At 33.5% G+C, this 14,149-nt stretch overlaps 1 protein-coding gene across 3 annotated transcripts; it reads right to left on the bottom strand.

Annotated features, from left to right (window-relative positions):
* Positions 1-9,886: 9,886 nt before the first annotated feature.
* Positions 9,887-13,508, bottom strand: LOC137835155 (basic leucine zipper 2). Of its 3 annotated transcripts, none has more exons than XM_068643523.2 (4): positions 12,398-13,508; positions 11,347-11,437; positions 11,053-11,179; positions 9,887-10,691 (listed from the first exon to the last, which is right to left on the bottom strand). In XM_068643523.2, exons 1-4 carry the CDS (start codon positions 12,946-12,948, stop codon positions 10,462-10,464), a joined length of 999 nt encoding a protein of 332 aa, XP_068499624.1. In that variant the 5' UTR covers positions 12,949-13,508; the 3' UTR covers positions 9,887-10,461. The 3 variants fall into 3 exon arrangements, with proteins under 3 accessions (XP_068499624.1, XP_090158728.1, XP_090158729.1); XM_090302602.1 differs by having other exon boundaries at positions 9,887-10,744; positions 12,398-13,414; XM_090302603.1 differs by lacking the exon at positions 11,053-11,179 and having other exon boundaries at positions 12,398-13,426.
* Between the last annotated feature and the right edge of the window lie 641 nt (positions 13,509-14,149).

The raw sequence follows: 14,149 nt of genomic DNA on the forward strand, positions 1-14,149 counted from the left end.
TTTCGCAAGTATTGAAGGTAAAGGGAAAAGTTATGAAGAATTAATCAATTTAAAATTTGTTCAGCCAAATACAAAACTTCTTTTAAGTTGATTCTAGAAAATCAATTAGTTGTTTTCATGAAACAAACAGTTGTTTATACCAGCAGATTTGAAAACCAAAGACAAAATAGTTTAATGAGTGTAAGGATAAAGAGATTCACAAAAGATGTTTATACTGGTTCACTATTAACCAAGAGCTACATCTAGTCCTCAACTAACCGTTGAGAATTTACTATGTAATCAACCCTAGATTACAAAACACACACCAAAAATGATGGTCTTGAACCCTTCAATAACACACAACACTTTTGGCAAACCACACAGTTTCCAGAAACACCTTCTGAAACTGCACCACACTAGAACACACAAAAATACAATGTTCAAGGAAAAAGGGAATAAAATACACCTGGGCAAATCAAAGATTAAAGTTCAGAATTACAAGACAATCTTATTCCACTCTTGAGATGATCCAAAGCTCTTTCAAAGCTTGAAAACTGTTTTTGCTTAATCTCTCTTTCTTAGTTAATGCATCAGAGCATAAAACAACATTTTTATACTCTAATCAAATGGTCAAAGCAGTTAAATCAAAAACCAAAAGCAATTGAAATCATTTAAAACAGATTGGAACCACCTAACAAAATTATGTTAAGGTTTTTAGAAAAACAACCAGTTGAATTCTCGAAACAACCGGTTGAATCAGTTTAACAAAAAAGTCAAAATAAAGATAAGCTTTTCCAAGCCATTTTAAAAACCACTAAGTGTCAAACAACCAATTGATTCGACATTTCAACAGGTTGAAATTTCACACCCTTTTAGATAACCCATCTTTTCAAAAAGATTAAGATTCAAATGAACTTGGGTCATCTTAAGGAGTGAATTAACATATCAAAGACTACTAGACAACACTAACACAAAGGAGCAAGATCTTCAAGCATTCCTCTTGGATTTGGTGACACCAAAGCACCTTGTTCAACAATCTCCCCCTATTTGATGAAGACAAATCCTTGGTTTGCTTGTGTGTAGAGTGTGAATTTGATAGGTCCTACAAAACAGAATTTGTGCATATACAAAGCATACATAGCAGCAGGATTAACCTGACTTAAAAGGACACACATAGATCTGCACATACATAGGTAGAAAAATAGAGAAAACCAGTGTGTATGTGTGTGACAACACCATTGCAACAGCAAATTAGTGTGATGTATCAGAGTTATGGCAGCATCAATAGCAACAGTTTAATCAAAAAATTAACACAACATAGAGTGCAGAGGTTACAACACATAAACACCAATTTCTTCCCCTGTTTGTCTTCACAGATAGGCTAAGATAATATATAAAAAAACATAATTAAAAAAGAAACAATAGATTACAATAGTTCAGCAGCTTAAGCAGAATTAAAATTGATTCGTTTAAACCCCTTCAATCCTCTTTGCCTAAGAACAAAGCTGTCATAGGTTGCAAATGGGTATTCAAAATAAAATATAAGGTTGATGGGACAATTGAAAGGTATAAAGCAAGGTTAGTGGCAAAGGGATATACACAAACAAAAGGCATTGACTACCTTTATACTTTCTCTTCAGTAGCAAAGATGACCACAATAACATTGCTTCTTTCTCTAGCTTCTATTTATAATTGGGAATTGAAACAATTAGACATAAATAATGCCTTTTTTTACATGGAGATTTGAAAGAAGATGTATACATGGTTGCTCCTCCTGGATTGACTTCTATTCCACCAGGAAAAGTTTGTAAACTAAAAAAGGATTTATATGGCCTTAAGCAAGCTAGCAGAGAATGGTTTGCCAAACTATCATCATTTTTGCTTTCTATGGGATATACTCAATCTATGAATGATCATTCCTTGTTCATTAATTCTTCTGAAGGATCTTTTACAACATTATTGGTATATGTGGTTGATATAATATTTACAGGAAATGATAAAGAAGAGATTGCTCGAATCAAACAAGCCTTGAATCAGACACTCAAGATTAAAGATCTTGGGAATTTAAGATACTTTCTTGGTCTAGAAGTAGCAAGAAGTGAGACAGGAATAATGGTAAATCAAAGGAAATATGCATTGGAATTATTAACCGATGCAGGTCTTTTAGCCTGCAAACCTGCACCCACTCTTGTTGATAATCATGAGAAATTCTCTTCTACTGAAAGTGTTCCTTTCACAGATATTCAAGCCTACAGAAGATTGATTGGAAGGCTTATGTATCTCATTAATACCCGACCTGACATAACATTTTATGTGGAACAACTTTCTCAGTTTCTTGCTAAGCCTACAATTGCTCACTATAATGCAACAATTAGAATTATCAGATATATCAAAGGGGCTCCAAGTCTTGGTCTATTTTTCTCTTCCACTACTTCTGTTCATCTCAAAGCCTTTTGTGATAGTGATTGGGGCACCTGCAGTGATTCAAGACAATCAGTGACTGGTTTTAGTGTGTATCTTGGGAATTTTCTCATATCTTGGAAATCAAAGAAGCAAGGAACACTATCAAAGAGTTCTTATGAAGCTTAATACAGGGTAATGGCCATTGTTACATGTGAAATTCAATGGCTAACTTATCTTCTTCAAGATTTCAAAGTTCCTTTTGAGCAACCATCTCTTTTATACTATGACAATGACTCATCAAGATACATTGCAGCAAATCCAGTATTTCACGAGCGTACAAAACATATAGAAATAGATTGTCACGTGGTCAGGGAAAAATTAAAGAAGGGTCTCATACCAAAGCTTTAAGTCCTCAATCTTTTAAGAATATTTGTTCCAAGCTAGGTCTCATCAATATTTACTCCCCAGCTTATGGCGGGGTATTAAAGGATACGAATACCAGAGTTATAGAAGGATCCTAATATTAATTGGGAGTCTTTTCTAATTGTCAGTTGTTTCTCTTTATAGAGAAGAATAATTGGGTGTCTTTTGTAATTATCAGTTATTTCTCTTTATAGAGGTGAATAACCTTTATTTTGTCTTTGTTTGTTATGATTCTAGTATTTAATTATTGATTCTTTCCCTCTTTAGTTAAACCTAGAATGAGTGTACTACTTGTATACATTCAGACCATTTGTTTTGATTTCAATAACAAGAAAAAAGAGATATCCATTCTCATATCATTTACCTTCATTTTACTCTTTTGTTCATCTTTGTTCTCTTTTATTCATCTTTGTTCTATTTCGTAATATAATGGATGTTAAAAACGAACAAATGATTTGAACTGAATTAGAAGACATGTCCATGAATTTAATTGGTGAAAATTAACTAAAACAAATTCAAGACATTAAAAATAAGTAGTAGAGAACACGTAAATAAGAATGAAACAAATAGAATAAGAACATTTTGTTGAACCAAGTGGTGTTCAAGCTTTGAAGAATCCAAACCCTTTGAAGGATGTTGAAGGCTTGGTTGTGCTTGCTGTTGCTGAGATGTCTTAGATAGGATCTGGGGTAGATTGTTTATGTAATCCACTCTTGATTGAATCCAAAGCATAGGCATTCTCAATCTTTTTAAAAGAAAAGTGTTTTTCAAACTAAGTGAAAAACAACCGATTGTTTTGTCGAAACAACCGATTGTTTTATACTTAGGTGTTTTGAGAAAAGATTGAAAACTGTTTTTCAAATGGTTGAGCTGTTAAAACCAAAACAACTGATTGATTCGAGGAAACAACCGATTTTTTGTTTTGGTACCATAACAGAAAAGTGGTTTTTGTTTTTGACTGAGCTTTAAATGATTCTAACTGTTTACGCTCCAGTCTTTAATGCTTTGACCAATCTTTAAAGGCAATTAATAGTTTGTTAAGATTTGATAACAAACAACAATCTTTGATATAAAAAAACAGTAAAACAGTTTTGAAGTTTTAACAAAAAGAAAAGATTCTGATTTTCAAAGAGTTGAGATTGCTTAGAGATTGAGATTGATCAAAGAGTGTGAGATAGGATTTCTGTTTGTATTGATTTCAGATTTATTTCTGTAACAAGTGTAATCCTTGTATCTGTTGAACAAGTTTCTTCTGTGTGCTTGCTGAGAAGTGTTGTTGGCCAAGAGAAGTGTGTGTCTTGAGGGGATCAAGGTCACTTTCTTGGTTGTGTTGTAAGTGATCTAGGTTAGATTGCTTAGTGGAATTCCTCAGTGCTTTCTGAGAAGACTGGATGTAGCTCTGGGTTTAGAGTGAACCAGTATAAACATCTGTGTGAATTCTCTCTCCCTTATCTCTTTAAATTCAGTTTTGATATTTGTATACTGGTATAAACAACCGATTGTTTCTGCGAAACAACCAATTGTTTTTCTGGTGCTGTGTTTTTAACTTTGTGTTTTGGCAAATTGGATTCCTTATCAACTGTTTCTTAAGATAATTTCATTCTTGACTTAAAAGTTTTTCAAATCCCTTTTTAAACCATTCACCCCCCCTCTAGTTTAAAGCCATCCATTCTAACACATTTATCTTGTTGTCAACCAAGACTCCAGATACCAAATGATGGCCTTCTCCTTCTAGCTTTGTGTAGTTTCTTGAATTTGGATGGAATAAAATGGAAGAGTGGTTGAAGAAGCTTGAAGAAAATTAAGTAATACACTATGAGTTGAATTGGAATAATGGAAATGCCTAGTGAAAGGTTGGGTCAATTCACTAGGAAAGAGTCTAGAGGAGGTTATTTAGAAGACTATCCTAGAGAGAGAGTTTAAGCAAGTGTTTAGGCTGAAAATTGACAGCATAACACTATCATTCATAAGTTGATTTTAAAATAGTCTAGCACACTTATTTATAATTCTAGGATTAGCCAAAAAGAGAGCCAAATTTACAAAATTCATAGTTGGAACCTTAGATCTAGAAGAGCCAATGAGAGTGTGCCATGTGGCTGGTCACACTCTTCATGCCTTCTTCCATGTGAAACAAATGTTGATACAAACCACAACAACCAGCAAATGACTAAGGATACATCAAGCACTACACAAAAAGGTCATTGATCTCAACATACAAAGTCAGGCTCCACCAAACCTCGAGAGAGCATCAGCAGAAGAAGAACTAGATATAAACCAAAATATCAGAAGTTTTTCCTTTTTGTCTTTCCACAAGAGAAGCTATGTAAATAAATTGGGCTCACTTTGGGGGTCCAAATAGAAGAATAAGCTAGAGTAGGTTCACATAGCATAAATGGGAATGTACTTAGCGAAATGGGCTTGTGCCAAGCCCACTTTTTCAAGACAAGGCACCTAGAATTAGGATTTTAAACCTAACTTCTATAAGCTATGTAAGGGGCGGTTTTGACCATGGTCAATACCCTAGGGCGTCCCTCTCTCCTTCCCATTTTACCATTCACTCATCTTTCCCTCCAAGTCACTCCTTTCTATATAAAGGATGTCTTCCTCCATGTATTGACAAATTGAATTTGGATAGTAAAGAAACTTCGCATGAGTGATTTTTTTAGACTTAGAGTTCTCATAGTGGGTCTTATTTTGAGTGTGTGAGCACTTCAAGTTGCGGTTCTTTCACCACTCATCTTGGAGTTCCTCATTTCTCCAACTGGCGTGACAACCCTTCTTCTTCCATGAGCTTTCTTCATCCCTTCCTCTTTTTATCTTTCTTTTGCGCCATCCTTTCCATTCCTCTTTATGATATCATGCTTGTTTTTTTAACTTTGTTTATCACTTGTCTTTCTTCATCTTATGTTCCTTCCATTTCCGCAATTTACTTTCATCATCATAATCACCATATTGTGTTTTTCTCTTTGCCCTCTAGAAGTGAACCTTCACACTTACTTAACCACATGGTTAAGTTTGTGTCCAGTGGGGATCTTCTTTGGATTCTCATCTTAAATTGTTAATCTCAAAAATCATAAACAAAAGAGGAACTTCTAAAATGTGCCAATCTAAAATCAACTCACATCACATGTTAAATGTTTCTTAAGTGCAGTTGCAACCCCTTGTGTTTCTTCTCCTCGCTTTGGACATCTAGGGTTTACATTTGGGCTTAAGGGAAGCCTAAATATAACCCTAGATGGCTCATGCTACCTTATTTTATCCCTATTCGACACTTGGACCAAATATAAGGCCCAAAACCTACATTACTTGGTCCAAATATTTGGCATAATTATTTCAGGCAGTTTCTTCCTACACTCCTACATTTTTCTTCCTACACCCCCACAATGTTGTGCAAAGACAAAATCGTCCCTATATAAAAACTGTACATTTATTTTTTTTATTCTGGATTACGAAATTCGGTAAATTTTCATATTGGCGCTTTCGTTAAAATTTCGGATTGACGCATCTGGTAACCTCCCGAAATGGTGCTTCTGGCAGTACATGAATGACAATGTTAATCCAAAATAAAAAATGCATAACATCCATAATTAAAAAATTCATTCCATATCTGCTAATCTGTAATTCAAAATATGCATTTCGGATTCAGAAATCCATAATTGAAAAAAATCATTCCAGATCTACCAATTTGTAATAGAAATTAGGTTTTCGGATTCAACAATCCAGGAATCAACAATTTATGCAAACTTTGCTTCTTGGACACCCCCTCATCCGGAAAGCAACATGATTCACTTCCAGATTGATGAATCTGTAGCACACTCCCAGATCCTAATTTCAAATAAAAGGTGAAGGTAAGTTTCGGGATTTATAAAATTGTGGGGGTGCAGGAAGAAACTGCCATTATTTTATGTTACTAGGCCCAATACATGACCCTTGAAATACTAAACTACTTTATACATTTATTTAAACTAAAGTTTGACCCCAAAATGATGTTTTTAGAATTGTTGGCCTAAATCAAGAGGGAGTGAATTGTTTTGCAAAATATTTTTGCAAAAGATTGAGTCAAATTGAAAATTAGTAAAATCAAGAGATTGATTTCTCCGTTCAACTAATTATAAAACAACAACAAACATGTATACCAAATATAAACCAGTTATGACATTTATTTAACACATTGAAATATAGGCAGAAAACTGGAAAACAACATATAAAGCAATATAGTGAGGGAGAAAGATTTGCACATATGATTTATACTTGTTCATTATTACACCAAAAGCTACATTCATTCCTCAGTAAAACAACTTAGAATTCACTAAACCAAGCACAAAGTTTACAATAGATTTTGAATCCTACAAGAACACACACTCTTAACCACTCAGTAGATATCCAGAAACCCTATCTGAATATGCTTCCACTGAATACAAATAAAGAATAAAGGTTTGATAACACTTGGGATTTTACAGATGAAGCACACAAAAAATCAAAACCAGAAAACTTTTCTTCACAGCACAAGAGTGATCCAAGAAGCAAAAATAATTTCCAAGAAAAATTTCAAAACTTTCTGTTTTTTCTCTTTCAAAATTCTTTTTTTTAATTATCATATTATCTACTTATATAAGGTTTTAATTATTGCAAATATGGTTTGATCATTTAATGAAAAAAATGTATCAAATTAAATATGACTAGTTATAGTAATAGAAATTTGTTAAAAATAGTTAATTGATTTTTCAAAATAACTAATTGTTTTCTTTTATCAGAAGAAATCAACAGCTTTTAAATCGCTTCTTTTATTGAAATAACTTGTTGATTTCACTAAACAAAAAAGACAAAATAGAAAACAAAACATTTTTAAATCTTTAAAAACATTAAATTTTTTTAATCTGTTGATACGATAAATCAATATGTTACAAAAACTTACTATAGTCAGAAGACTTCAATAGAATTAATTTTAACTGATTAAAAACATGAATCAACTTATTAAAAAATACAGCATTAGAAAACAAAAACTTTCATGCAAATAGATCTTGAAAATAACTTGGACCATAATGTATTGCAAAGAGATACAACAAAATCTACCTAGACACGCACAGAGAGCATCCAAATCTTCATGACATATTGGATTCATCAAAGCAAGATATTCTTGGTCAACAATGTTGACTTGTCTCCTCTAAAGTTAGCTGAAACTCAGTTTTTTTGTTTTCTTCTTACCAAGACTCTAGTCGAGGTTTTGATGACTTAGAGGTCGTCTTGGATATGCTTTGTACATTCCTTCAACCTAGAGTTGTCATCTTTACACTACAAGAAAATCATTAAATAAAAACTAATTTTAGAATGCAAAATAATTAGTCTTTATTTGACTAAATTAGAGACCATTTTATAAACTAAAAAAAAATATTGGTATCTAAAGTAGTTTATATTATTAATAAAATTTATAAAAGTTTATAAATTGGTATCTAACCATTAGCTACCAAAGTTTTAGTTACTTACTACTTTATATTATAAATTAGTCTCTATTAGTCTTTTAGAGACTAATTTATAATATAAAATATTAGTAATTAAAACATTGGTAGCTAATTCAGATACTAATTTGGAAACCCCTTTATATTTTTTTATTAATAATGGAAACCACTTTAGATATCAATAATTGTTTTTGTCCCTAAAATAATATCTAATTTAGTCAATATAGTGACTAGTTATTTTTTTGTCTCTAAATTTGGTTATTTTTTTAATGATTTTTGTGTAGTGTTATTGGGCCTACAAAAGTTAAATAAAGCTCAATTAGGCCCATATGTACATGTAAGTACAAAAACAGACTATATGTTTCCATTCTTCTTATTATGTGGATGTTTGTGGCTGACGATTTCCATCATCTTCATCATAAGATTGCTACCAATAATCATATCTAGTCTCATGGCATAGTTCTCTTTTTATACATAGCCTTTGTAGCTCTTCAAGAGAGTGATAATCACTTTTTTTATTGTGCTTATGCTAATAAGTTTTGGACTTGGATTTATGAAGTTTTTATTTTCTTTCATCATCATATTGATGATATTATTGGTTTTATTTATACTTCTCATAGTCCTATTGTTAAGGACATTAGACATTTTATTAATTACATTGTTTGGATTATTTTGGAATTCTAGAAGTATGAGAGATTTAAAAAATTTATTCATTTTCATTTTTCTTTAAATATGATTAAATAGAATATTCAAAAGATAAGTAATAGTTATACTAAAAATATGAATAATTATATTGTTGACGTCTATTTTAAAGGTTTTTTTATATTTTGAAAAGATTAGAAAGGTTCATTGGATTTATCAAGTCCACTTATCTATGCCTTCTTCAAGATGACTTAAGGTTAATATTGACGGCGTTGTTAAAGACAATCTGGAAGATGTTGCCAACAGGGATATCTTCAAAAGTAATAAAGGAGATTATATTTCTGCCTACCTGAGTTAAATGTAATTGTTCTTGCTTTGGAGACTTTCAAGACAAAAAATATTCTAAAGTATGGTTGAAATGTGACTCCTCCTTAGTGTGTCAAATTTTCTAGAATTCATCTACTATGTGTCTTAAAATTTGGATTATCTACTCGATTTTTGACGTGTCCTTCGATTGTGTCTTAAAAAATATATTAATTTTAAAATATATTAAAAAATTAATATATCAGTATATTTTGAAGGCAAAGTAGAATGACAATCCCAAAAATCTAACAAAAACAAGATGTGCACTTGTCTTCACTTTTAAAACTTCGTTGCAATAAAATGATGAAGATTTATTCTGTTTTAAAATTTAAAGTGTTGCATATATTTTTTTTGAAGACAATAAATGTGTTGATCTTTTAATTAACATTGAGTTTTTAAAAATTAGTTTTTGTTTTCTTTGACATTTTACCTCCCATTATAAAATTCAGTTTGTTTTTTCTTTTGTTATAGATGTTGATATGATGAGATATGATGATTGAAGTTTTAAAATAACAAAAAATATCATGTTACAGAAAAATATTAAGTAAATGGTATATCTATGATTAATACTACATTTTCCAACAAGGTCGATGTATAGAATTTGGCGATAGAAGCCTCCATGAAGAAGTAAGAATAAATGTTATAGTTGGCTTAAAGTTTTGTACAATTCAACCAAATAAAATACAAAATAAGAAACAAATTAGTCCCAAGGAAGAAAAACAAGAAAAATACTGCGATGAGACACCCCTTTCCTCCAAACAAAAAAAAAGGAGAAAATAATTCTCTGACAACTTCCATGCATATCCCAATACAAAACCACGATGGTTTGTCCCCTTATTCCACCCAACAAAATAAAAAATGATTGAGAATATTTTTTCTGTTAAAAAGGAAAAACCAAAAGTGTAATATGGAGAAATCATATCCCAAAATTCCAATCCAACCCCCAAGATAACCAATTCACCTTGAAAGCATAAAATTCTCCAACCTATTGCAAGCACTCCACTTGTCAAGTTCCTACCCTCCAACCCCATCACTGTGTCAGGAGCCCCACACCAACACTGATGGGGAACACGTCACGTGAAACTTCTACTTAATTAGCACCAAGTCACATATCCATCCAAACATCCATCCATCCATCCATCAATACATTACATACATCCACCCATCTCCAACACTGTTCCTTGCCTCTTCCCCCTCAACTCAGGAGCTGCTCCTTGTCCTTGCATCCCAATGGTTGAGACACTGTCATCTGATGCTGATGCTGATGTTGATGAAGGGAATGTGATTGCATAGGAGCTTGTGGCTGCTGTGATGTTGGTGCCGTTTGAAGATTGTTGTTCACTGTGTTACTCATCTTCTGCAGGTTCTGTTGGTGGTAGATTTGCCTCAATCTCTCTATTTCCTTCTTTAATGCCTCTTGATGAGCTGAGAGATTCAAAAATTCCCACTATCTTAGTAATCATGATCCTAGTGCTTTTCTGAAGTTCCAAAGGTGACTATGTAATCCACAAAAGATGGAACAAAACTTGCAAAACAATATCATTCTCGGTTTCAAAAACAAAATAACACATATGCTTTTGCATACACAATTAACTTCGCTATAATCTAGACATCAACATCAGCATATGGAGATCAAGAATCCTAGGATATGACTTATGTCGGGTTAGCTCACTCCCACGTATTATATATATTTCACATTTGCAACGGAAAAATAATCTTTCACCATAACATATATATGAAAGATGAAGTGAAAATATTTGGAAAAGGAAAAAGAACAGCATTATACCGTCTTTGAAAATCTTGTCTTGGGCCAAAGCAGCAATACGTTGCTTCAAGGCACTATTGTCGACATTAAGAATCAAACGTTGATGGTCCAGAAATGCAACTCGTGGTGACAATGCTGATACCTCCGTCTTCATTTTAACATTAATTTCTCATACATTAGCACAAGTTTTATACTCAGTGGAAGATATACATGCTACTATGATATTCTTAGCAATCATTATGCTACATGTAAGATTCATATTCCTGGTGCAGCATATGTGTATATATATGTGTGTTGTTTTGAAAGTTAAACTACCTGTAAGGTTGTTACGCTCCTTTCAAGCTCAGAGATGTATTGTAGCTTTCTTACCCTTGATCTCTGTGCTGATTGCCTGTTAGCCAAAATTCTGGTATGAACAATAAAAAAATTAGATTCAGTTTGGTATATATCTACACTCCTTTCATTTTATACATACATTAAATCAATCACTTATTGGAGAAGGCTAAGCCAAATTAGCTTGAAAAGGAAAACTAGGTACATAATTTATAACTTCTGCACTCAACCAACTCATTTAATTGGTTGGATAAAATTAACTCTGTTATATCCAAATATATATACATTACTATCAAACATTTGTTTTCTTTATTATAATTGTTACAATTATTCTCCATCAAACTAGCTAAATATAGTTAAATAACACAAAAATTCATTTTTTGTATCATGCTTTAATTTCAGTTAAAATTGTAGCCATCAAAATGATAATGTATTTATCATTGACTCGATATTATTAAGCACCGAAGGCTTTGATGATAGTATATTTGTAATTCTCAAAGAATAATGTGCCATACACAGCAAGTCACCTTCATACTAAACAATAAATTATTCACATTTAACATTAAAAAATACCAAATTAATGTGCAAGACAAGGGTGTGGAATTTTGTGACGATTAAAAATACTTAAACTCGTGAAAATTCAAAACTTTTTAACTTAACAGTCTGTTTAGTAAAATTATGAATAAAATTTTACAGAGCCAGTATTAAATTAAAATAATCAGAATAAGTAATCTATCAAATGACAGAATTATAAATCATCATCCTGACTAATAAATTTATTGCTTTTAAAATGATTATTTTAAAAATTATACAAACAATAAGTTAGACAGTATATTACAGTAACATTATATATAAATTAAACTATTATTAATTTATTTTTTATATAGAAGCTAAATTCTACTGAGCTAGTAGTTTATTTGGAAAATAAAATTATTTTCATTAATTGTACGTGCATGGGAGGTGGACAATATAAAATAATAAAATAGTAGTAGTAAGAGCAATAATTATAATATTTGGTGGTGATTAGCCTTACCTTTTGACCCTCTTGGGATCGACAACGGTTTCAGCGCAGGTGGCAGTGGCGGAGAGCTGCAGCGCCGCCGCCTCATTCCTGCACGAGCTCTCCTCTTCAACCGATTCGGTCTTCGGCTTCACGTCCAACGCCATTGCCATGGGCTTCTCCTCGTTGTTGCTATTTTGGTCGGAGGACGGCGAGGAGGGGTTGGACGCCGATGAAAGCGGCGGAGGCGGGAGTGCCGCTGCGGCAATGTCGTCAGAGAACATAGAAATCAGCTGGTCCTCGTCGAGTCGGTCGAAACCGGCTCGACATTCCTCGAGAAACGGCGTCTCGAGGAAGGCAATGGAGTCACTGGCGGATCGCCGGTGAGCCCCCCGCCGGGTGGAGGAGAAGTCGAGGAACTCGTCGACCCAAGAGGGTTGGGAGGGAGTGGTGGCGGCGGCGGCGGTGGAGGTGGTGGTGGATGAGGTTGTGGGGGTGAAGTTGGCCATTGTTGGCACCCTTTGGTGAGGAAAAGATGGCCAATTTTGGGGTATGGTTGGTATTTTGGGAGGTAACTGTGCCATTACCTATGTATATGACCCCAAATATAGAGAGGGAGCGAAAAATTTGTGTACTACGTATAATGGCCTTGTGTATCTAATTGTGTGTCTGAGAAAATAGAGAGAGAGAAAGAGAGAGAGAGAGGAACAACATAGATCCCAACAACCTAACCAACACACAAACAACCGAAAATCTTAGTTGAAAATCTTGTTCTTGGGTTTCTAAAAGCAGCGGGAGAGAGAGAGAGATATTAAAGAGATGATGGATGAGAGGCAATGGCATTGTGCATGTAAAGCCTAATAATGGTGTTTTTATTCATTTGCTATGAAGTGTTTTTCCTCCTAGATTTTGGTATAATGTAATGCAATATGTAATGTTTGTTTCTGTATAGGTAAGGGTTTGGGAGAGGGAGAGAGGGAGAGAGAGAGAGAGGGGTGGGTCACATGGGAGGGGATTAGAGACAGCTAGCAACAGCTAGGTGGTGAAAGACTCAACGGTTTTAGTGGGAAAAATGGAGTGTTGTTTAATAACTATAGGAATCAGCAACCACGTGCAGATGTGACCCCTTCACTGGGCATCCATTGTCTCATGTCATGATACTGTATACCATATTATAAGAATTTGATCTCTATTGGTTTTGTTCTTGGCATGGATTGGAGCAGTATTTTATTTTTTCACCCTGCCTAAAAAGCTTGGTCTAGAGGGTGTGTGGCAGTTCCTCTTGTGCTGTGTCCTATCCATATACCACTTTAATTACAATGGGATGATAATGGGACCACAATCAATGCTTGGCCTCCTGGTTTTCACATGGTCAGTGTGCCATCAGAACCGTTCAATTCATTATTCTATGTATAATCATCTCTTCTTTATGTGTTTTCTTACCATTTTTGGATCGGATTAATGGATTGGATACGGCTGGCATCCGATATTTGTACTTTCGTTTTGGTTTTCGTTTTGATACTACTTCCCCTTTTTATATATTAATCAAAGAGTGTGCAAATGGGTTTGGTTTTGATCATTCACTTGAGTATTTGGCAAGTTTCTGATTAGTGGTGGCCTTATTTAATCACTAAAAAAGGCATATGCAATGTGGATCATTTAATTTTTTTCCATGGTGCTCTTACATGGGAGAAGAAGATCTTGGGGCAGAGTGGTATATATTGAGAAGATTTATAGGACTTTGGTTAAGGATGAGCTGTGATGAAAAAAGGGCTATGTAAGAAT

Source organism: Phaseolus vulgaris, chromosome 5 (genome assembly GCF_051622355.1).
Source record: "Phaseolus vulgaris cultivar YP4 chromosome 5, ASM5162235v1, whole genome shotgun sequence".
In the NCBI taxonomy this organism is placed as follows: Eukaryota; Viridiplantae; Streptophyta; class Magnoliopsida; order Fabales; family Fabaceae; genus Phaseolus; species Phaseolus vulgaris.

Excerpts from the sequence above, each read along its gene's own strand:
- LOC137835155 (XM_068643523.2), bottom strand. The coding sequence starts at position 12,948 with ATGGCACAGTTACCTCCCAAAATACCAACCATACCCCAAAATTGGCCA. Across the intron at positions 11,438-12,397 it reads GATCCCAAGAGGGTCAAAAG|AATTTTGGCTAACAGGCAAT; the intron begins GTAAGGCTAATC and ends TGTTCATACCAG. Across the intron at positions 10,692-11,052 it reads AGACAAGATTTTCAAAGACG|CTCATCAAGAGGCATTAAAG; the intron begins GTATAATGCTGT and ends TGAATCTCTCAG.